The sequence below is a fragment of the Pelodiscus sinensis genome, chromosome 29 (assembly GCF_049634645.1).
Source record: "Pelodiscus sinensis isolate JC-2024 chromosome 29, ASM4963464v1, whole genome shotgun sequence".
NCBI classification, from domain to species: Eukaryota; Metazoa; Chordata; order Testudines; family Trionychidae; genus Pelodiscus; species Pelodiscus sinensis.
In genome coordinates, this window is record NC_134739.1 from 7048052 (window position 1) to 7073292 (window position 25241).

Consider the following 25241-nt stretch of genomic DNA (forward strand, 5'->3'; position numbering starts at 1 on the left):
GTCTCTCCCTTTTTCTTTCTAAATGGATTTCCTTGCTATTGAGAAACAAGGACTTTGTAGTGGCTTCTACCCTATTGGTGAGAGCAGGCCTGCCTTGGGAGATGGGTGCTAAGCAAACTAGCACTTCGAATGAATTTCCTTCCTTACCCCTACAGATGACTGGTAGAAGCCCTGAAGCATGGGATTTTAGAAGCATCAGACATGAATAATATAATCTATCCTAATAGGCCTCTGTATTTCTGCAGCAGATTAACATTGTCTTTAAGAGAGAGATATTTATGCCATTTTACTTTAAGCTTTTGATGTATCTGCTTTTAGAGCTACCCAGCAAAGCTTTGTCTCTGTTTGGAATTGTGTTCAATTACTTGTTTTCCTCTTTCAGGAGGAGACGGTCAGAATGGAGATGGGCAGCGGACCGAGCCGCTATAGTCAGTCGCTGGAACTGGCTCCAGGCTCACGTCTCAGACCTGGAATACCGAATCCGACAACAGACAGATATTTACAAGCAGATTCGCGCTAATAAGGTAAAGAATGGGGAGGATTGGGGGCACTAGTTTTTTGTCAATGGTTGTTTTTCAGGGCAGCGTGTACATGTGTATTACATATTGTTCTAGATGTTGAGGCTTAACATGTCTGGTGTGTGCTGCCACTAGGCATATCGCACAAATATGGTTAGTCCTAATGTTAATTTGAACATGTGTCAGGAACAATTCTTTCATCTGGGGTTACACAAAGCAGAAAGACAGCTGTGCCGCTTAAACCAGCGATTGGAACTGTTGAACGGAGCTGGTGCTTAGTGTTGTTGCTTTTACACATTGGCTAGGAAAGTGATTATACATAGTTGTTTTTTCTTGTGAGAGTAGCTGGGAGGTGAGTATAAAGAGCAGCAGAGCCAAAGAATTCTGGGGGAAAAGAAATTTATCTATACTTAATGCCCAAAAGGATGTGACTTAGAGCGTGTGTCTTTTTTGGACTCTCATCAAACGTGTCAAACTTAAAGTACCATGGCATCAATACATGGGGCTTCAGAAGTTGGGGAAGATTCCACCGGTGGAATCCAGCGAAGTATGTAGCATGTCCGTGAATGAAAAGGATGGGAGGAAATGAAGAGTGTATTGAAAAAGGTAAATGGGAGGAAGAGACTTTAATAAGAAAATACAATTATTAAGATTTCAGGTTTAAGAGCAACTACTTTTGTTTTCAAACAGCCATGAGTTTGCTTCCTGTGGGTCTAGTGTCATGCTTGACCTTTATACAAAACTTCCACTGGGCTTTTACGTAGGTTCTAATTGTATGTGTGGGATGTAACTTTAGAGGTAAACAAGAAGACATGCTCATTTAAAAAAAAACCTGGAAACGTGAAAGCAGGAAGTAAATGGGAGACATGGTGGATTTCTCTCTCCATTCCAGACAGCTGCTCTAGAGAAAAGCAGGCTTTTTATGTTTGAGTGCTCGGAGTGGCACTAATATTCTTTACTGTTCAGACCGATACAAATATCTGTGCTTGAGATGGCATTTCCATAGGGCTTCCCTTGCCTCAATTTCATCATCTTCCCCAATTTGGAACCTAATTTTAATACTCCTGGGAAACAAACAAGACTCAATTCTGACTTTGAGGGCTGTGTGAAATTCCACCCTCCAATTCGGTCCCAAAAAATCACTTCTGTCCACTAGTAAAGTCCAGGGCCTCTCATCAGCTCTGCTATTACTTCTGTTTGCTAGTATTTCCTCCTCTTCCAGACCAGTGCCCCCATCCAGCTCTGGTGCATCTCCGACCCCAAGGTGCTATGTTCCCAATGGTATTCCAGCCCTGGGCTCCTCCTGCATGTTGATCAGTAGTTCCAAGCGAGCTAGGAACACTCCATACCCGTTCACGTGCAAACCCAGGTCTCTAGAGTGGGAAACACCAGTGTGTTCCTTGCTGCTTTACAGTTTATTGTTCCAGTTGCCATAATGTGATGCACTGTTTCTGTGGGCATCAGTGCATCTGTTGACAACCAGCTTGTTAAATGGAGGCAGCCATTCATGCCTGGTGGTCTGGTGTTGATCCATGTTTTGTTCAGGCCACAAGTTTCCCTTTGCATCAATGGCAGGGGTTCTAGCATGGCAACACACTTTACCGCTGGTCAGGGGAACTAGCTAAGTGGGTCTGGCACAACGTAACATCCGTCTCTTATCCTTCTGAATGAAATCAAATGGCGGTCCAAGGAGAACATAAAGTGAAGGGGGCATAAGGTCTCTTAAACATATATGCAGGGAGTGCATTTTAAATAAAAACTATAATTATAAAGACTAGAATCAAGTGCCTTTCCTGCTCCAGGTATTGTGGTTTGTGTTTTAAAAAAAAAAAAAAAAAAAAAGAGAGAGAGAGACAAAATGTAGTGCACTTACTCTAGATGTGGCAACTATTCTGAACTAGGTGACAGTTTACCCATAGTCTGACATGTCTAGGGTGTTTTAAACCAGAAGTATTTGTCACTGATTTTAATCATAATCTAGATCCGCAGGCAGGAAATCTTGATTTAAATACTCAGTTTTAGTCATGTTATGCTAAGCAAAAATACTTCTTAGTTATTTTCCAAAAGAAGACTAGATTCTGATCGGTTACCAACCATTCACTATTTGTAACTAAATATAGCCGTAGCACATTAAACTTGGTATTTATTTTTTGCTAACCAGGATAGATGCGTAAGAGCATGTGTTTACAAATATTAATTAGCAGTTCTGGAGCAGTACTTACATTTATTTCCTTTCTAAATATTTACACTTTTTGTGTTAGAAAATGATGAATTACACATTTGATTGTTGAGCTTCAATTCATTATTTAGCCAACATAATTTGATTCCATATTGATCATAAGTCGAGCCTAGAACAGAGGTGGGGCTTAAAATATGGTTTCTGTTGAATGAGTCCTGAATTCCTTTTTTACTCTCTTGAAAATCAAATTTCTGGGCTTTTATTCCAAATCTTCATTTTTTTTTTTTAAGGACGTTGCATCAAAATAGGGCAAAATTGTGTAAGTGAAGTAGCAGAAGCCAGGGTAGTTAAATTCAGAATATCAATTTTTACAAGGAAAAACTTAAACAACAAATAGTCCATTAGCACTTTAAAGACTGACAAAACATGTAGATGGTATCATGAGCTTTTGTGGGCAAAACCCACTTCTTCAGATGGCTGGATCTGTAGTGTGCCCAAGCCAGCTCAGCATCAATCAGATGTATTTTTAACATATTTGGCTTAGTTGAATTGAAACATGGTAGCAAGCGGTGTGTTGAAAAAACAAAGTTTTTTGGGTGGTGTGAGAGTCTGAACTCCATTCATCTGAAGAAGTGGGTTGTGCTCATGAAAGCTCATGATACCATCCACACATTTTGTTAGTCTCTCAGGTGCTGCGAGCCTAATTACGGGTTTTTTTTCAAATATGTGAAATCATTCAAAGGCTTGTAAAGGCCTAGTCACTGGCAAACTTGAGACTTGTTTTTATGGGGGGGGGGGGTTTGTGTTTTTTGTTTGGTTATTTTTACTGATATCGTGTCTGCTTTTTATGTTTGAAGGAATAAATGTGCCTCCATCTGTCTTCATTTCATAAAGCCTTCTTGGCCATCTCTGCCCCTGTTTGGTTTTTGAGGTTAGAGAAAATGACAGCAGCTGTTGGCACACAGGCAATTTTTTTGACAACTTTTGTCTCCTTGCACCAATATAGGATACTAGCTTCACTGTTAGCAGAGCACTGTGCCTGAGGAGGAGAGGGAAAGTGAATTAACTTGAGGGAGAGAGAGAGAGAGAGTATTCTTACCTGTAAGAGACCTTACAATGGGAGTAGTAAGGCATAATTTAAGGTTTAAGATCTTTGCCTGAAAGTGTCTGCTTTTATCGGCATGATTCAAGTGTAAAGGTGTTCAGCGAAATTGCCTCTTGGAAAGCAGGTGAGGGCTGGGATATTCTCTTACTTCTGCTGTCAGGATTCAAATTGTTTGTTGGTTCAGACAGAGAGAGAGTGTGCAATAAATTCATTCCTAGTCTACTCGCTTGGTGGTTGTGGTGGATGATGTTAAACCCCCACCCATGCAACCCAGGGATTTTGTTATGAATTAGAGGGGGCAGTTCTGAAACAGTTATTGGGAAGAGCTTGTTGCCAGACAGTGATTTGCAGCAGTTTCTATGTACACATCTCCTGCTAAACTTGGGATAACTCAGTGAATCAGGTTTATATTGGGAGGAGTGAAGATAACTCTACAGCAGGGCTACACAACTTTGGAAGCCCCGGGGGCCCCAGTGTTGCTCACAGCACGTGCTGAGGGCCACAGCTTAAGCGTGGTTGCATGTACCTGCAAATAGTTTCTTTCACACTGGCGGGCATGAATACAAAGATTAAGGCAAGACTACATAACACACAGGCCCCATTTAAATCAGTTCTGCTGATATTAATAAAATGCAGTATTTTACCCGATTTCCACCCACATGACAGCACTTTTAATGAGCAATGACAGTCCAGGAATGTAGCTACTAAAACACACATCATCAGAAGACCATTATATTGACTACTTTTTTGTTTTTGGCTCCCACCTATAGGCCGCATGTTGAGTAGCCCTGTTCTACAGCCTTCTTCTGAGACAGCTTTGTGTTCTACTGCCCCTCTTCCTACCCAATATCGTCTTATTAGAGGCTGATTGATACTAGAGTAGTATGAGCACCGTGTGTCTGGGGCATGTCGCATTGTCAGATGGGGTATACAGATGGCTTCCAGTTAATCCCATCCATAGTTAATAAAATTTGCACAGAGAAAAAATAATCAGACTAACCAGTGTATGCAAGAAGGAACCATCAAATTTCTTGTTTGTAAAGTATACCTAGCATGTTTCTGGGTGCTTTAAATATGTCATTCTAAGTCCCTAATTAGAGCTCACATGTTTCCCTTTACTTTTTCTGCTTAAAGAGTTGAACTATAAAGTTAATTAATGATTGAATCCCTACTTATAAAGCAGAGTAAATCATTGAGGCTTGAAAAAGTAAAACAAAACACCTCGCTATCTAGAGGAAGGGTTCCATTTGGTTACTGTAATAAATTATATAGGTTTGTGATGAAGGAAACCTAGCCATTTCCCACAGCTTAATTCAGAATAGTGTTCTAAGAGAGAATGTAAGGCAAGAGCTGGTAATAAATATCCTATATGGAAGTATAAAAAAGGATATACTTTCAAATTTTCTAAATGAAGGATTTAAAACATCAAATTTTATTTTTTAAAGTACAAGACTTCCTCTACCCTGCATTCCTCATGTAGGGGATTCTTAAAGCTCTTTTATATTTCATCAGACTAGAGTTGCTCTGGCTAAAAACAATACAGTGGCAGGTATGACTGAATATTCAGGCACTGAGAATAAAATGGTGACTGATACTAAAAAAAAAGTTTCAAATCATTTTACTAATAAATATCGTAGGTGTTAGATCTGATCACTGCTGTTTTCCTGGAATCCCCAGAACAGTTCTGCTCCTCTATTTATGTTCTTATTGAGGGTGGATTGAAGATAATAAAGCCTTTCATTAACCCTGACTTTCTCTGCCTCTTCACTTTGCTTTCCCCGAGCAAAAAAAAAAGGGGGGGGGGGCACACGACTGTGTGAATGCCAGGAGAAGAAGGAGACTGCTCTTGGTTTTCTTGCATATCTTTCACCATTGCCAGTCTGTTTGCTAGCTCCATGCCAGTTTTCCTCTGCCTGACCTACCTTCCTGCTTCTGGTTCCCAACCTTGGATGGGTTTGGAACTGGCTGCAGAAGATAATGGGTTGCTTTGGGTAGATCACTGCTTTGGGAAGCTGGGAGAAGCAGCACAGCGATTAAGCATTTATAGAATTCCAGTATCCAACACCTCCCCATCACTTCTCAGCCCAACTCTGTCTTCTGACGCGTAGAAATCTATAGAAAATAATAAATCCTCCCTGGACATTGGTGAGTTTTCTTAAGGGGAATAAGGAAGCAGGGGGATGGAAGAATGGAGGCAGACAGCACCGCTTGTCAGAAACCGCCTCTCTCCTTTTATTTATACGTGCTTATCTTGTTTGGTGGCTCTTAAATAAATTACTGGATTATGGGTGGCCACCATGATTTTCTGGAAACCCAGTGGACTGCTATTCTAGGTCGGATTCCTTCAAGCCATGATGTTAGTTAGGCTCAAATATGGGAAGGGTGCCATCAGTACAAGTGTCTGTAAGAGGCAGTTGTTGCTATACCACGTGTCCATGCAAGGCTTGTGGAGGCATCTGGGAGGCCCGTGCACATGGCCACAGAGTTCTGTGGAAGTGGGGAGCATTTTTGCTCTTCCCTAGCTTTAATGGCCTTGTTGTATCCCTGAAAACTGCTCTCCTCCTTCCAAGTAGGCCTGTTGGCATCCTAGGGAAGGACCAGCCATCTCCATTGTCCTAGTTTGTCTTCACCTCACTGCACATTCATGCCTTTAAGGTGCTCCTCATGCTCCCACCACCCTCGCAAGCTTTATCATGTTTCTGTTCTCATTAGTGCTGCCCCTTCACTGCTGTTATCCTTTTCCTTCCAGTTTATTTTCCTTGTTATCGCCTTTAAGTTATGTTTACCTGGGGAATGGGGTGTTGTACATATAGGAACCAACCTCTTCCTCGCAGCCCACCTCTCACCTCCCCCTAGTTGTATCTTACGAAAAGGTTTTCTCCTTTGTCCACCCCCCTTGTGAGTGTTAAATAGGTCATCTTTGTCAGTTCCTAATTCATGTGCGGCCATGATGAGTTATTAGCATCCGCTTAGTATAAAAGTAGAGTAGTTCTGGTTGGTAGAATCATAGAACCACAGAGCTGGAAGAGACCTCAGAAGGCCATCAAGTCCAGCCCCTGCTCTAGGCAGGACCAATACGAACTAAATCAACCCAGCCAGGGCTTTGTCAAGCCGAGACTTAAACATCGCTAGGGATGGAGACTCTACTACTTCCTTAGGTAACACATCCCAGCGCTTCCCCACCTTCCTAGTGAAATAGTTTTTCCTAATATCCAACCTGGACCTCTCCCACCACAGCTTGAGACCATTGCTCCTTGTTCTCATCTGTCACTACTGAGAACAGCCTCTCTCCATCCTCTTTGGAACCTCCCTTCAGGAAGTTGAAGGCTGCTCTCAAATCCCCCCCTCACTCTTCGCTTCTGCAGACTAAACAGACCCAACTCCCTCAGCCTCTCCTCATAAGTCATATGCTCCAGCCCCCTCATCATTTTGGTCGCCCTCCGCTGGACCCTCTCCAATGGTAAATTAAACTTCACGTGCTTTGGGGTGAAAGGGAAAAATAGGAGAGAATCAATATCGTTAGATAAAACAGCCCTCTGTGCCCTACTGGACAGTTAGCGGCTGCTGATTATTTAAATATCAGAGTTTTTCTTTCTTTTATTGACCTCTGAGAATGCAGCTTCCACGATGAAAATCTGCTGCAAGTTGGTGCTGGGGTTTTTAGCCAGGGTTTGCTGTCTTTGCCTTGCACAGTTGTGACTGCCTTCCCCTTTGTCTTGCTGCGATGGGGCTTCCACTTCGTATTCTCTATTACAAAAAATAATGCCCCTTTCCACTCCATGGAAACATTCTCTTTGTATTTGCTCACATATAGCTAGCTGACTCTAGCGTACGTACAGTGCATGGGAGAGGAGCAGCAGCATTTCATCAGCCTTGCCTGAGAGGGAGCCAGCTGTGTGCTATGGAGGAGTCCGCACCGGTTTAGCTTAGGTGATGGGAAAATCCATGCGGCTGGGATTCTGTTTGCTGTTCGAACAATGCTGGGGGCACACGCACTTGGAGTGGTGGTTTAGGCTTCTGGAGCGTGAAGAGGAGGAAAGAGACACGAGATTGAAGAAGGCCATCCACCATGCTGCAGTAATAATCCTTGTTCTATTTTTCTTTCCTCTAGGGACTGATAGTGCTCGGTGAAGCATCAACCCCAGATCCTGCAATAGATGATGCATCCCATTCCCTTAGTGCTGAAGTTAAGCTGGAGCCCGGGACTGACAGACTGGTAAGTGCCAAATATGGAAAGAAACACAACTGGATATATGTTTGCATGTATTGGTGCATCTTGTTTTGGGAGGGTGTCCTGGAAGACGGATCCTTAGGCTGGGGTGTCTGGAAGCCCTTAGAGAAGGGCCGTTGTTTGTGGCCTGCAGTGCGGTTTGGGTTACCTGGAGCTCAACACACGGCCAGAGGGAGGTGGGGGGAGATCCTTTGAACATAGCCTCCATGGGGAGCATGCCCCACAACGGCAAGGCGTCTCCCAGGCGGAGTGATCGTTGAAAGACGCAAGTGGACAGGCTGGCTGGAACAGGCGGGTGCACAGTGTTATTAATCAATGCCTTTGTTTCACTTCCCATCAAATAGGAATAAATGATGCTAGGAGATCCCTGAGTGGGAGCTATACAGAGAATTTAATATTTGTTTAACACAGAAATGTAGGCCATAAACTCTGGGATTCATCAAGCAGCGCATCCTGGCCTGGCTTGCTCTTGTAATCATTCATGGCAACACCTACATATTAAAGATGAGGTTTTTGCAAATGGCTTCATAGTACAGAGAGCCACACTTGGACTGACCTCTAGGTCCTCATACTGGCAGTGACCATAGAGGCCCAGCTGCTAGGGTGTGGTAAGTTTAAATCTGCAGCAAATTGTCGGAGCACCCAAAGAATATGTAAATTTTGCCACTCATTGCATTTGGTGGTGAGAGTTAGTATCTGTGTGGCTACAGAATGGTTAATATTTATTCTAGCTTATAAATTCAGACTCAAGATGAATATTTCTGCCTGCATAAGACAGTGGGTTTTAAGCATCCATAGTTGGCATAGAAAGCCTGTTCTATGGGTGAATATTAAATAAAACCCATGTTCTCTTGTTGCTACACTTTTGGAATTTGGCTCCCGAAACAGAGGACTTCCCATTATTTTGATGTCCTATTTTGAAGGTTTCTAGTGTTCTCTTTGCTACTGTCAAGTATCAGCTCTGATTCTTTTCCTCACCATGAGGTATGGAAGGATTTAGATTTTTGTTGGTTAATGTCAATTTCACTGCATAGGCAGCCAGGAAGGAAAAATATTTCCCTTGACAACACTAAAAATTAGGTGATATAAGAGAAATCTAACCCGAGAACTTAGTTTGAGTTAGTTATTTCCTTTGTGTATTTTGGCATATTATGCTGAAAGTTCTAGTTGTAACAGTTACAAAGTTTTAGCGTTTTGAATCTGTCTGTTGTCATTAAATAATGGTTTGACATGAGGGCATAATTTCCCACAAAGTGAAAATTTAAATGATTAAAACCTAAAAAAAAAACCATGAAAAATAAACATTGATCTAGTCTATCAACATTATTTAAAAATCTGTTTTTGCCAAGCCTACTTATATTGGCCAACAATACGACATTACCAATACCAATCAATAATGGACAAGAATATCTCATTACTGACAGCCTATAAAGGACAGACAGTGCTACAGATAACTTTGTACTGGGTTTTCACCTCTTGAGACTGGGAATCAAATACATTTGTTTGGGGTGTCTTTTTAGTCACTGAATGGCAGTTCACCCCATCATAAAATGTACTACGTAATTTGCTACAGTGGAGAGGATTTGCTTCTGACCAGAGAAGCAGGGTATGCTACAGGTTAGGATTGAAGTACAGAAGCAGAGCAAGAGTAAGGCTACGAGGCTGGAATAGCAGAAGGTGCTTTAGATCATACAGTGACTGGTTCTGACCAGTGATTATTTACTTTCTTTCATGACAACCAAATAATAGACAGGGAATAACAGGCGTACAGTAGAACAGAATTCTCTGAGAACCTCAGAGAAGGCAAACCCATGCAGTGAATAGTTTCCTGTCACTTGAGAGAATCCGCCAATGCCAGATTGAAGACTGAGATAAATAGTGAAGTTTTAACAGTGGGAGGAAGACTTCATTTTGCTCTAGAGTGTCTGTTTAAATCAGAAAGTGTTGAGAATATGCCAATGCTGCTTTTCAAAAGGAAAAACAAAACATAGGTTCCTGTGCTGACCCTATGAAGGAACTCCCCATAAATGACCGCAAGGTGGTAAGGCCATCGCATGATCTTCCTTCAGATCCCTTCTAAAAACTCTCCTGTGCTGTGATGCCTGGTCAGTCAGTGCTGGTACCACTGTGTCGCACTGGTTGTTATCCTCTCATTGTTATCTGGTGTTTCTGTTTCTTAGTTTTGTATCCGCTGGGAACGTAAGCTCTTCAGGACAGTGACCCATATTTGTACAGTGTTAGCACCATGGGATCCGGATTCCTGGTTGGGCCTCCTGCATACTACAGCAATACAAAGGGCTACTAAGAAATAATGAAGCATGTGCTGAGATTGCTGTTTGCACAGAACAGGCATGTGGTCACTGTTGTAGCCTACACCCCAAAGTCGGCTCTTATCATGTTCGTATAGGGGCCTCCTTTGAAGTTGTCTTATCACCCCCACTCCGCTCTTCTGTGCAGTCCTCTCCCAGCCTTCCACCTTTTGTTGAGTTGTGAGCTGCCTGGCTGCCTGAGATAATGCCCAGGGCGTCAGCCACAGGAAATGTTGCCTTTAGGCACCAAGCAGTTCTGCTCCCCCTGCAGGATTATGCATGTGTTTAATTGCACTTTTTTCAGAGAGCGGGTGGGGCGGTGAGTCAGGAAGAGGCTTGGTTATACAGAGCCAGAGAACAAGTCTGGAGCACATTCCTGTTGACTAAAACCCCGATTAGGAGGGCAGCCTTATCTGGTGTCCCTCCTCAGTCCTCTTTCATGTAACCTCCTCCGCCTCCGGCTGTTCTGTTCAGCCCAGGCTCCGGAGTTCTGCATTACTATCTCTGCACCCGAGTGCTGCATGGAATGCCGCTCCCTTTGGCTGCACCCATTTCCTTGTTGCAGAGCAAGCTGCAAGGGGAAGGGAGAGCTGGTGTGCAAAAGGGGGAAGGGAAAGTGGATCCAATCATCACCAATCATTCTCGAGGGTCTGAATCTCTCTTCCATTCAGAGTAATTTCCTCTGAGAGCCCCAGGATGTTTCAGCAGGTGTTGACTATTGGGTGGCATGTGTTGTAGGATCACTCCAGCAGGCTGTGTGGAACGTTGTCTGATAATCCCTGGAAGGGAATTTATGATCCTGACAAGGTCTAGACATTCCTTCTGTTAGCTTCCATTTCAGGACTGGAAATGCCACGAATGACGGGAAATCCTGAAGTAGCTACAGCCCTGGATAGTCAGCAGGGTAGCCGTGTGATCTACAAGAGTGTGGGGAGGAAATTGTTCTGCCCCATGTCTTCCCAGCCCTTCTAGCTAGTTCAGACACTTGGTAATATGTCTCCCCTGCACCTGGGAGTGAGCCGCCCAGCCTGGATCCGCAGAGTTGTTTTGATAGGACTTGTGCACTCAAACTAGCTCTGTAGATGTTGCTTTACGTTGGTGCTCAGGCTCTCAAGCCCAAGGGAGTGAAGAACGGGCATTGGAGCCTGAGCTGCAGTATCTGCACAGATATTTTCAGTGCAGTAGCTGCAAGCCCCGTTAACACAAGTCTGTGTGTCTACGCTGGGAGGCTCGTTCTCCAGCAGTGTAGACGTACTCTTAACGTGAGCCCTCCTTGCCAGGAGATGGCACTTGAAGGCTTTATTTGCTGCAGTGACCGGTTTTTTCCCTGCAGAGAGGAAGCATCGGAACGGAGAACGGCTGAGAGAAGTAAATGCAGAGATTAGAGTAGGTCTGAGAGCTACAAGGATGTATAAGAATGAAATGTTGTGTAGCCTATGAGGCTTCAGTGTCCTGAGAACGCCTAGTTCCAAATGCAAAGAGGGGGCCTTCACAGGGGTTGCAGTGGACTGAGTCGTGCTGTGCTGCCAGCCCTGGGAAGTAGCCATGTTTCTAGACTTTCACATCCAAAATAGGTCCGTACTAGTGGTGGTCGGGCAGCAAGAGATTAAAAACCAGAGTAGGAAAGGATGCAAACTAGGCATGTCAGGGTATAGTCCTTTAAATAATTAACCAATAATCTTGGGCTTATTGGTTAATCAAATGACAACATGCACCCCCATCCTTGGTGCTTCTGTATCCGAGACAGCAAGGAGGGGAGAGTTGGGAGCTGGCTTAAAAGCACCTGTTACAGAGGTAACAGCATGAGAGGAGAGTATCAGAGGCAGCAGTGCTGGGGGTAGGGAGCAGACGGGATACTGGAACAACCTCTCTCTGTGGCAGGCCTGGGCTCTCCATGGACAGAGGTTGCTCCATGGGTTCTTGGAGCAGCTGAGATCTTCACAGAAAGCTGATTTTTAAAGCCCTCATGGACTGGCTCTGCCCATTCTGTGCTGCTGCCTCTTATATATAGGGGCAGTAGCAGAGGGCTCCCTGGGAGTGAGACCGGGAGTGCACTGGCTGCTGGCCCTGCCCCAGAGATTATTTTATTAACATGTAACTGATACTTTTTTTTTTTGTGGCTACACAATTACTAAAATAAACATTATCTAACATCCCTATTGCAAACCAGTTGCAAGGTAATTAGGAGACTGCCAGCATCCCTTGATACTCACAGCTGTGCTGAATGTCCATCACCCATACCCATAGCAGAGCATCCTGTCTCCCCCCCCACCCCCCCCCCCCACACGAATAAACAAACATGATTAATGCAGCTGTAAGTACAGACTGCTAGAGGCTTGTGCCGCCTTTTTCAGGTGCTTCTCCTGGATTCTCAACTACTCTAGAGTCTCCAGCTCTCTTTTCCTAAGCAGTAGCCACAGGCAACTTTATTAGCTCTGCTGTCTCCCAGTGCAGGAACAACACTGCCTCTGTGCCCAGAGTACAGAGCTGGCTGCTCTTGCTACCTTGACTCCACTCCCCTTGTACGTCACAAGTGCAGAGAACCTATCTCAGTCTAAATTACCTTTTTCCTGGCGGAAGCAAATCAAAGAACTGAAATAGCCTCCATTCAAGGGCTCGGTGTACGTGTGTGTGTCTGGCCAGCAGGTCTGAGGGAAATGGCAGCCTGTGGAGGGCTCTGAGAGCATCAGCAGTGTAATGGTGTGGTGCACAAAAAATAAAGGACATTGATGACAGATCCCCTTGCTGAGTCTAAATGAGCAATGCTGCCCTTGGCTCATGGAACATTCCCTCCTTGGACTCCTGTTCCCCCCCAACTACCTCCCCTTTTCAGTTCACTCCGTTCCTTACTGAGCAAACTGCCACAGGGGTCCAGAGAATTCACAGGCTTACAAAAACAGACTTTAGGAGAGTGGTGGGCAAGCTAGGCTAGCGAGTGGGCCATGTGAGTGGCATTCCTTCACCTCAGCGGGCCTCAAGTTGTCTTAACCAAGACGGTGTCCCAGGACAGGGCAGTTTTGCTGACTGCACCTGCATACCTAGAATTTGCGGAGTGTGTTGACTGAATCGTACCAGCGCTTTGATTGGATGCAGAGGGAGCGCACAGCTCTGTCAGTGTTATGTGCAATCAGCACACACCGCACTTCACGTACCCTTTCTTTACATGCCTGTCCCTTTAGTAATACTGGGGGGGGGGGTGGAACGACACGGACCCAAACCAGCGGAATCTGGCAACCCTGTGGGCAACAGTAAACAAAATGTCTTGTGGACCACACATAGAACTCCAGTGGGGCTGCATGGGGGCCGCAGGGTGTTCCCTCTGCGTTGGGATATTCAGGAAGAGGGGCCAGATGAGAGAGGGGAAATGGTTCATCCCCCATCCCAAGAGGCAGTTCCTCCTGATACTTTCAGATCGTTCTATTCCTTGGCTTGTTCCTAGGGATCTTCAGGGTATCCTGGGCTGACTGTTTTTATCCTATTTGGACTGCGCTTAGAAAATAGTGTGTCCCACCTGCCGGTTAATCATGTAAACGACTACACGCTCACATCCGTAGCTTTAGCGTGTTTAAAAATATGTTTGGGACCAGATTTGCAGTCTTAGGCACCTAAACCCCTTTGTAGATAGCTTTGTCAAAATTTGGTGCTTTTTCTTCATGTAGAAGGGGCCCCAGAATGATGCTGGCAGCTTACGTGATCTAAAGCCACTGAACTTCAAAGTTCTGCAGATCTCTGGAGGGTCAGTGTAATTTGCACGTGTGGTTATTGTGCTACAGTGAGGCATAATGTTAAAATCTTCCTAATAGGACCTTCGCGTTTCTTGGCTTGCTTTGTTCTCTTATTCCCCTAACGTACACATATTTGCCGGTTTGTGAAGCTTCCAGAAATTGAAGTTCTGCATGGAAGCCTATTGATCTGGTCTCTGCTAGTGGTGCAGAAGTACAGATGATGGAAATCTACGTGGTTGTGTGGGAAACTTCATCAATTGTGTCCTTTCTTTTTCCTCTGCAGGGTGCTTCCGTTTCCCAGCCAGCAGTGAATCTTGGTACATCTGCTGGAAATACTCCAGAATCCCTTCCCTCCAAACCCTGTGGAGCGCTGAGACCTGTCAATGGAGTTATTAACACGTAAGGCTCTTGTATGGGCTGCCCGGGGAGATTTTATGCCTCTAGCGTTATTGACAGTATCCCTTTATGAACTAGGCCTGCCCAACTCTAGAGTCTGTGACCGTTCAACCTTTTTCAGGCATAGCTATAGCCTCTCATGGTTGTGGTAGGCGTTAAGTCCACACCTACCCTAATTACAGACGTGATCATCAACAGTGCTTTAGACCAACTACCTAGATGGAATTGATCCTACTTCAGAGCTGCTGTCATTAAGAGAACATAGTGGGATTTACTGTTGGGTGAAAGCAGACATGAGGCGCTTGAAGAGACTTGAAGTATTGCAAAGACTGTTGGAAATCTCTGCCATGCATGCAGTACTAGCAAGTGTTTGCAGCTGTTCATAAGGTGTTTTCCAGTACTGTTGCATTTATTCGTCTATTGGTACACACTGTAGAGCAGGGGTCTCCAACCTTTTTCAGCACAAGATCACTTTTTGAATTTAAGTGCAATCCAGGATCTACCTCAAACCCAGATATCCTTGCCCCGCCTCCTTTGTGCCCCTTCTCCGAGACTCCGCCCCTTCTCACTCCATCCTCCTGCCCCTCCCTCCCCCATCCTCCCTTCCTTTCACCAGGCTGGGGCAGAGGGTTTGGGCACAGGCTCTGGTAGGGAATTTGGAGTGTGAGGGGCTCTGAGCTGAGCCTGGGGCAGGAGTTGGGGTGTAGGAGAGGGCTCAGGATACAGGCTCTGTAAGGGAATTTGGGTCCAGAGGGCCCAGGGCTAGGACGGGTTTAGGGTGCAGGAGGGAGTTCATGACTGGGGGAGGGGATTGGAGCTGGCTCCAGCAGGGCCCTGCTTACCTCAGGTGTGGTTCCTGGGTGGTGGGGCAGTGGGGCTAAGGCAGGCTTACCCATGCCCTGGCCCTGCACCACTCTCCAAAGCAGCCAGCAAACTCCCTTCATCCCAAGTCCTGTTGTGCTCCCCCGCCCTGTTCTGTGAAGACAGAATACAGGGTGAGAGGGAGCATCCTGACACCCAGCGCCCCCTCCTCTCCTTTCCCTGCTCTGCACTGCAAGCAACAGGCACCCAGGGAGGGGCAGCTCCAAGGCAAAAGGCAGGAGATGCACAGCAGTGGGGGAAGGAGCAGCTGAAGTGCCTGCGCTTGATTGCCTTTTGGCCACACCTGTCAAAGGCTCCAAGATCGACCAGGAGATCCTGATCGACTGGTTGGTGACCACTGCTGTAGAGAGCAGTGGTATTTCAATTGTATTGATACAGTTAATTGTCCCAGTACAGCAACAAAATACCTTGATATGCCTGCAGTTAGTTCTGCCATCAAGGCGCTACATTTGAGAACTGTGTAATTTCACTTACAAAACTTAGGCATTATATGCTAATGAGGAGAAAACTGTTCTGGCCAGTGGAGGAGATGTGTTGGAATTAAGATAAGTATATACTGCCAGTGCGGAGGTGCTGTGTGCACAGGAAGGCTAGTATGAACATTGCAGTCACACCGATGAAGATTGCAATGGTACAAATTTGTGGAGACCAGATTTGGGGTCCATGTCTAGGTTCTAAGCATCCGTTCTCAACCATTTGTTTCTCAGCTTGGTACCCGGTGGCATTTGGGCCCATTACAGATAGCCTGCCAGTGTCTCGAGAGACTTAAGACTTGAATTTCAGGGGATCCTGCATGCTAGGTTTGAGGCATCAGTTGGTAGAGCTATGAGGTTAGAGAGAAAGAGAATGCTTCCATTGGGATTGAAATGTCCTGGTGGAATTTTATGTAATTCTCATGGTTGATTTTAGTTGGTACTAACGATGTTAAAATGCGTTTAATTAAATAGTTGTGTAATTGCTGAAAATTTGATGCATGGTTATATGCAGGGCTCGACAAATAATACTGTCTACTCACCCGTGGTGAGTAGATTGTAACCCGGAAGAGCTGGGTTCGGGCGATCTGTGCATGCGCAGAACGATCTGTGCATGCGCAGATCGCCGGACAGCATGGCTGTCAAGCGGGGCTCACCGCGGTTCAGCGAGCCCTGGTTATATGCAAGGGGGGCAGGCAGCTCCCACCTGCTTCATCTAATACAAAGGCAGGCAGTGGGGGAGAGATGTGGGAGCCTGTCTGTGGGGATTGCGGGCTCCTGCCAGCTTCCCCCTCCTTCCGCCTGCACTGCTGCCTCTGATACAGAGGCAGCCAGGGGGAGGAGGGACTGCGTGTAATGACATGGTTACTTTCACATACCTAGTAGGTTACTCTTTCTTCTGCACTTTTTCATAGTGCCCTTTTTTAAAACTTGGAATGTGATCAGAGGAAAATGCAACGGTGTCAAACAATTAAAAAATACTTCAGTTTTTCCATCTTTGGTGGTAGGTGTGGCCAGAATTGTGAACTCAGTTTGGATCTTTGGGCGCCATCTATTCACTGCATAGCCAAATGGATAAAAATGTCTAATACTCTCAATTTCTTCTGCTCTTGGACAGTCTTCAGTCTGGCTTGGCAGAACATGCTCAGGGAGATGGCTCAGATGTGGAGGAGCTGTTGCATAAAAAGCAGCGACTGAACATGGTGTCGTCTTCTGATGGAACCTGTGTTGCAGCTCGCACCCGCCCGGTTCTGAGCTGCAAGAAGCGGCGGCTCGTTCGGCCTAGCAACATCATACCCCTCTCCAAAAAGGTCAGTGTGTGCTGGTGTCCTCTTGCTCATCTTTATTTGATGTGGAACTGGTTGGCAGGAAGCATGTGTGACCCGAGTGAGAACTGAAGTCTTGATGGACTTCCACCATATGAGGTTGATCTAAGATATTTTTTTTTTAAATTAGCAAATGGCATTGAGGCTATAAGCAGCTGTAGATGTTATAGGGAAACCATACAGTTAATTTATGACAATAATTGCAACTCTTGTATAAGAGAAGAGGGGATTAATAAGTACTTGGGGGAGAAATCTTATGAGCAACTTTTATTAAACATTAGCTATAATTTAAAAAATGGCAGAGGCCGATACCCAGTATGGAAAATTTCTTTGCAAAATTCTTAAAAATTTGGTAAAGCCATAAGCTGTGTAAAATGGAATGGTCAGGTAACCTTAACTATAGATAAGACTGCGGTTTATCATGGGTATTTTCAATAAAAGTGAATGTGGGGTTGGGGAAGAATGGGAGGCAAAGTCCATTCCCGTGTGCAGGAGATGGCATAGCTAACTTTTGGGGGGTTTATGATGTCATCATTTAGGTAAGTAAAATGGAAAGAAATCTTGTAAAGCACTCTCACTATTTACATGTTCCTTTGGGCATAGCAAACCATTCTGGCGTACGCATAGAGGGCTGTACTAGCAGTGGAGGTATGGGTATTTTTTGTGGGTTCAGTCTTGCCAGAAGTTTAGTTGGACTCTGGGTGGCTCTCGTGATTAAAGAACCATTACTCAGGGCAAACTAGTCTCATTACTGCTACGCAACAAGGGTTTCAAGCCAAACTGCATTATCATAGGGTTGCAAGTGTCCAGGTACTAGAATTTAGAGAGCTATCTCAGTTAGGCGCTATACTGTTGAACAAAAAGGGCATGTTTGAATTGTTAAATCGATTAAATTATCTTAATACAAGTGTAAATGGAGATTCATCATCCAGTTATGAGTATTTCTAGAGGGTTCTGCACAGATCTTCTGTTGGCCCAATGCCATTCAACACCTTTATCAAAGGTTTGGAAGAAAATAATAAAATCCTTGCTTTTAAAATTTGCAGATGACTGAAATTGAAGTGGTAAATGCTGTTAGGAGCACGTGAGCTATGCTGAGTAATCTGGCTTACCTGCCATGGTGGGTTCATCTGCCTGCAGCGTTAGTGAGATTGTTGCTTGCATACTGTTGGATGCTGGGGTCCAAATTTTGAAAAGTAATGCTGAAAAACTGGGAAGGGTTTAGGAGTGAGCTCTAAGAGTGATTCAGAGTTTGGAAAATATTCCATGTAGGGAGAGATTTAAAAGGTCCAATCTCTAGCTCAGGGGTTTTCAAAGTTTTTTTTTTCCTCATGACCCAGTTGAAGGAAATTGCTGAGTTGTGGGCATCAACACAGTTTGAATAGTGTGTGGACTCCAGGTGGGGCTGAGGATGGGAGCCTTGAGATACAGGAGGGGGCTCTGGCTTGGGGGAGGGGAGAAGAGGCTGGGGCAGGACGGGCTTACCTCAAGTGGCTCCCTGTCACGGGGGAGGGGAGGCGCTAAGGCAGCTTCCAGCCTCTTCTGGCACTGCAGACCAGGCTGCACCTCAGAAGCAGCAGGTTCCCAGCCAATGGGAGTGTGGAGCTAGTGCTCAGGGCGGGGCCAGTGCGCAGAGCCCTGTGTGCTTCTCTGCCCCCCTCACCTCAGAGCCAGGCCTGCTGTCAGCTACTTCTGGGGCGCAGTGCAGTCTGCTGTGCCAGAACAGGAAGAGAGCTGCCTCAGTTCCCCCACTGCTCACCTGATCCCCCTGCAGCACCGAGATCCAGCACCCGACGTTCCACCATCCAGCACTGGTTGTGACCCTAAGTTTGAAAAACCACTGCTTTGGTTTATTCAAAAGAAAGGTCAGAGATGACTTGATCACTGCCCCCATAGGTATCCCACGGAGATTTCTGATTAGTATATGTGGCTCCTTAATCTAGCAGAGAAAAGCATAAGAAGGTCTATGATTGGTTAGCTTTAGCTTCCAGTCTGCGACCAGAAATGCCTCTTTGATTCCAAGTAGGTGTGTGCACAGACACCAAAAAACTTTTCCCCTAGTGGTCCCCGTCTGGTCAGCTGTGGAGCCCCTGGAATTGCACCTTCATGGCAGTGTATATAGGCCCCTCCCGACCTGCTGTCTTTTCAGTTCCTTCTTATTACCAGTTAGAGAAGCTCCTTTCCTGCAAACAGCAAGCAAACCCCAATTGACTTTCTCCTTATCTGCAAGTAGATAATGTTGTTAGTTCAAATAGTCTTCGATTGTTTAGATAAGTTTTGGTTTGGGGTTCTCCCACCATCCGGTTTCCTTTCCCGAGGACTGGGACATGCTTCCGCCTCAGGGTTTCAAACCCTGTGAGTTTTGTCTGAGGCCTGTGCAAAGGGAGACATGCACAACTCCTCCTGAAGTGCTTGGGAAAAGTCCATCAAATGGCTAAGTGTAAGATCTGCAGAGGCATCTGACCCAGGATCAAGAAGGAGAGGGAGTTCAGGCTGAAACGGCTCCTTGTGTAGTCAACCCTTTGTCCTTGTGCGATATAGGCAGTGTCTGAGTGCAAGCCCAGCACTTGGGTGCAGAGCACGCTGGCCTCGGTAAGAAGGGCTGCAGCACTAAGAAAGGACTCAGGCTCCAGGGACCATCGGCACCTCCATTTCCCAGTGCAGAAGAATTCCAGAGCAAGTTCCCGGCTTCACTGCCATTCGCTGGTGCTGAACAAGAGAAAGGACAGAGGTTGCTCTCCCACTAAAGTGGTGGAGCAAGGAGGCACCAGTGAGGTGTGTCCCATGCTAGGACCCCTTCCTCCCATCCATCTGGCGCCACTGACTCCAGCCTCACAGCGAGGTCCATCAGGTCTGGTTCTAGTGAACTCCCCAGTGCAGGAGTGTCAAGACCTTCCCTCTACTCCTGATCCCTTTTGAGGTGGCCAGGGATTATTAGCTTTTTACATTGAGCAGACACAGCTATTTTGGAAATTGGCGCAGCTCTTCATTGTGATTGCCCAGGAGATGAGGGGGCTCCCAGTGTCTTCCCAAAGGGTCCCTTTCTGGATCATGGTTTGTATGAGGGCGTGCTCAAACGTAGCAAAGATACTGGCCCCAACTTTAAGAGTGCGCTTCATCTGCAGCATTCCTTCCTCAGGTTCCTAGTTAAGATGTCTCACTACACAAGGGCCGGCAACCTTTTCAAACCAGAGCCAAACTATATCAAAATTCGGAACAGGTGGTCAATAAAGAGCTAGTATAAGAATGCCCATTTGCATGACTAAGGATATATAACTTAGTATTATTGATAATTGGCATGATGATTAATAGTACAAATGCAACATTGCACTCGCAGACTTTAATGGGACTTCTGCTGCTGCATCTTTTTGCACGATTCTTTGACGTTTACATCATAACTGGTTACATTCAGGTTCATGTGCGCTTTCAAGCTATATGAGTAATGACGTGTTCTTAAAATTTTGAATTTTTTTCATTTTAATGTAAAAAGTTCCATGTGTGTTGGACTTGACAAGAGAGCCAGATTTGGTTCCATACTGAGCCACAGGTTGCAGACCCCAGCACTACACCATTACGCAGCAGGCTAGAGACGATGCTGCATTGGGCAGGCGGTGCTGTAGTCGGTCTCTTGGTAAACACTCACCCATTCTACAAACTGCTTGGGAGTCACCTACTTGCAATTGACACGAGTAATCCTTCGAAGAAATAATTGCCTTTCGTAAGTGGTGTTTTTTGAGATGCGTTGCTCAAGTTCATTCCAAGACCCATCTGCCTATTTTCTGTTGGAGTATCTGGGAAGGTAGAACTGAATAGCCTGTAGAGACTTCTATATGCTGCCATGAAGGCAGCACAGGGGGCTCCACAGCTGACCCAACGGGTACCAGTAGAGAAAATACCTTCTGGCAACTGTGCATGTGGTGTACACACCTACTTGGAACGGACATGAGCAACACATCTCGAAAAACAGCAGTTACGAAAGGTGCGTTGACGGGGGATTGGTTAGGGTTTTTTTAACAGGGGTTAACCAACAACTGGAACAATGCTGAGGGATGTGGTGGATTCTCCATCACTTGGACTCTGAGTCAAGACTGGGTATCTCTCTAAAATACATGGTATTACACTCACTCCAGTTATGGGCCTGATGTAGGCCTTTCAGAGGAGATTCTGTGGCCTGAATGACTCAGGAGGTCAAACTAGATGATCATAGTGGTCCCTTCTGGCCTTAAAATCTGTACATCTGTGAATTGAAATGCCTGGCTTAATTGAGCTAACACGGTTGTTAATTTTTTTTTTTTTTTTTTTTTTGGTCAAGACCTAGCCATAAACGTCAACAGTTAGCACACTCATTTCTCATGTTGGCCTTGAGTTGCCTAGAAAGTAAGGTGCTTTCCCTCAGCTGAACTGAGCCTTCTTAAGTTGACTGAAAACTTCCTTTAACATCCTTGTAGACTCAGTTTAGCCAATTTTCGCTCATTGAGCTATTGCAGAAAGTGTTACACTGTATTTTCTATTGGTGCTCAGTTGGATTTTTTTGGGTTGTTGAAGCTTAATTGGGGGGTGGGGGAAGTGCCTCTCTTCCTGGTGTCGGCAAGGCCAGCAGCTCAAATTTGTGGTAAAAAAGAATTTCTCTGCCAGTGGCCTAAGAGTGGCATGTTGAATGAGCTGGTGTGGACACATCAGCCTCTTTGAGCGGCGTGTATTGACCTAGATGTACTTGTTTTGGCCTAGGTTCATCGTAACAGCACGGTGCGCTGCAGCTGTGACGTGAACCCGTTGTGTGTCCTGTGTGGTACCCGAAGTTCCCTGTCTCCGGAAATCCAGTATGAAGCCCCTTTGCTGGAGCGCCTCTCCCAGCTGGACTCATGTATTCACCCTGTTCTATCATTCCCCGACGGTAAGCACTGCCGTGTAATGCAACACACAGAGGGAGAAATACTGAAAGGTGGCAAACTAACAGGCTAGAGACTGGGTAACTTTGGTGCTACTATAACCCAGCCGCTTGAGGACCTGCCCACGTGGTGGTGCTGTAGAACGTGGAGAGACTTGCCACTTTCCATAGGAACGTGCTAGGTACGTAGATTGGTGTGTAGATCGGTGTGAAGTGTATGCAGCTGTCAGTGGCTTAAGGGGGATGGCTCCCCCATGAGAAGAGGTGAATCCCCGCTGTTGTGGACACGCACCTATTTACTCAGGCCTTGTGATAACATTGCTGTGGAACCTTGCAGCAGAGTTTGAGCGTTATACTGATCCCATTTTAAACGAGTTAGGGATAGGGATTAAAGAGTTAACTGTTCAAGCATTCGCCTTAACAGCATGATTACCAGGGTAACCAGTTAACCGGCACCCAACCAAGATAGAGTGGTGCCCCCTTTCTCCCTCCCCCAATGGCACAGTACAGTGGCCTATGTCCGGAGCAACCCCCTCAGTATGGTGACAGGCTTGGCCCAGCCTGCTTGGGCCTGGCTGGAGTAGCCCCCGTCCATGGTGCGGTGCATTGGGCTCTGTCCACCCCGGCTGGAGTAGACCCCCCGCCTGCGACACTGCCGGTCGGTTAAACATATAGTTTAACCAGTTAACATATCAAACGGGTTTTTACATCCCTAGTTGGGAAATGTATTTGCTTCCAAAGAGTTTGACCATTTAGGTTTTAAAAAAAAAAGTGGGGGGGCGGGGGAGGGGGGGAAGAAGAGGAGATGGTCTTAGCTCCAAGGAGAGTCTCTTCTATCTACATCAGCAACAAATCTTCTGTGGTGCACTGTGAATCGGAGGTTAATGTCCAGCTGTGTAATACGGGGCTGTAACTTCCATGACGGGATTTCTTGTGAGCTCTAAGTCTATTTTTTAAGGTCTCTCCACTAGTGGCGTATTCTTAAGACAATAAATGGATACCAGAGCATTACACGGATGCCTCAGGGTGTTTCCAGATTCAGTCTATGGGGAGTTTTGTGTCAGTTGGGTGGTTTGGTAATGGTTTCCAGATCCCTTTGCCTCTTAAGCTGTCAGTTAAAAAAACCGCTTCGTTTATGGAAGCTTTTGCTGTCTGTACCTAATGCCCCCATCACAAAAACATCACCACGGCGGGCAGAAACCGGCTCTCTTGGTGGCCCCCTCAGCAGATGCCCCCTAGGAGTGAATAGGCCATGTCAAAGGGACTTAACTCCCTCACTAGAGATCTCTTCACCACAGGTATGAGACGAGAAATGTTGGCTTGTAGCAGTTTGAGGGAAGCTTGCGCAGTTTGAGAGAGAGAGTTTCGCTTCTAGGCTGTCAGTTTAGGTTGGCCGTAGTTAAGCTGCTGGACTGACTAACTCAGATCTGGATCCAGTTCCTGGCTCGGCAGCTGACTCAGTTTGTGACCTTGGGCAAATTCCTGAAAATCGCTGGGGATCAGTTTCCTCAGCTATAAAATGGGGATAGGAGCTGAACATCTTTCACCCAGCACTCCAGTCCCAAAGAGGAAGGGAGAAGGTTACAAAGGACAGAAAGTCTTGTGACCAAAGCCTTGTTTGGTATTGGTGCTAGCAGAAGAGCAACTTGCGTTTCATGCTTCAGGGCATAAACATGTTGTGGGAATCATGAAGGAATTTCTTTCCTCCACCTACTGCATTGCACAATAGGCCAGGTACTTTAGAAGGGGAATACCTCTGTATTAGTTGTTTGCCACAGCCAGAGAAACTCTGGTCATATGAAGAAGTGGGCTGTGCCCAAGAAAGCCCATGATACCATCTACATGTTTTGTTAGTCTATAAAGTGTTACCAGACTATTTCTTTGGGTTTTTTGCTGCATTATAGTAAATCCCATATTCATAGGGTTGACCCCACACAGCTAACAGTTTCAACATGACTTGTCCTGTCTACACTGTGCAAAGTCTTGTTTAAAAAAATTGTGTTCAGGTATGTTTGCTAACACATTTAAAATACAGCCTTTGTCTTAGAATGCCCCGAGTCCTCAGATACATGTGTGACCTCCTTTGATTATCCCAGAGGCTGGCTTTGTAATCCTCTCAAAACCTGAAAGAAGGTGGGCTGCTGGGGGAAGGGAAATCTGGTTAATATTCTTTGTGTCTGCATCAGTTTCCCAGCTGAGAGAGGTTTCAAGGTCACAGAATTAAGAGGAGAGTCATCAACCTGGCTGGCCAGACTCTCAAATTTTCACTGTGCCCACCCTCAAAAATACGATAAAGTCTTCCTGAATGGGCTGGATAGATACATTGGATGGTATATTTGCATGCATGAGATCTGCAGGAACTTGTGAAAATGTGGTCAGTGTCTGGACTTGAACTGGCTGTCTCTCATTACACTCCCATTTTGAATCCACTTCTCTTTGGCACCTTTAATACCTTGGCACCCGGAGTTGGGCTTCCCTGACAGGATGTACCAAGAGCTGCACTGCCTAGCACCTCAGGAGGAGAGGATCATGTTCCCCTTTTGGTCAGCAGGCATGTACGTTTTAACCCATTGCAGTGCAGCTTCATCGGTGCGGTGTCCTTTCACTTTCTTTGGTTCATTTGATTTCAGTCTGGGAATTTTCAGATGATGTAATAACCTTGGTAACAAGGATGTTAACTTGGGTTGAAAAATGCACAGTGTGATCGCCATCTGCTGGTCCCCGAGAGACCTGCAGCATTGAGTTCAAGTGAAAGGGAAAATGTGTAGCAATACAATTGCAGTGCAAGCAGTGTGAAGCCCTATGAAATACCGTCTGTAGGAGTAGACCAATTTTTTTTTTTTTTTTTTAAGTAAGTAAACTTCCAAGCCCTGGAATAAATTTGTGGAATGCTCTGGAGGAGGGAGACAGAGTACGTATCATGTTCATGAAGGCAACTTAGTAAATTAGTGCAACTTTCTTGGTTACCTGCTTAAGATTAATTTCACTCCTCACGGTTTTGCATGGGACGTGCTTCTGTCAACTATTTATGCCCCAGTGTTCATGATGGCAGGACAGCTCCCATCACACCGTTAGTCCCCTTGCTTCTTAGCAAATAGGCTAAACCAGAAGACATAACTGTCAGGTTAATTGAATACCACTCGAGCAGCTTTTTCTTGGAACACAAACTCCTGCTATTAATAACAATCTCCAGCCCACACCATGCTGCCA

The 25241-nt window shown here is 45.6% G+C and overlaps 1 protein-coding gene across 5 annotated transcripts in view; it reads left to right on the top strand.

The window, feature by feature from the left end:
* The window catches only part of KANSL1 (KAT8 regulatory NSL complex subunit 1), a 171564-nt gene that overhangs the window by 127729 nt on the left and 18594 nt on the right, over positions 1-25241 (top strand). For all 5 annotated transcript variants that reach the window (XM_075911136.1, XM_075911135.1, XM_075911139.1 and 2 more), the window contains 5 exons: positions 383-524; positions 7914-8018; positions 14351-14466; positions 16936-17128; positions 21872-22037. In XM_075911136.1, the coding sequence (XP_075767251.1) occupies positions 383-524; positions 7914-8018; positions 14351-14466; positions 16936-17128; positions 21872-22037 (722 nt within the window). The remainder of the gene's footprint in view (positions 1-382; positions 525-7913; positions 8019-14350; positions 14467-16935; positions 17129-21871; positions 22038-25241) is intronic.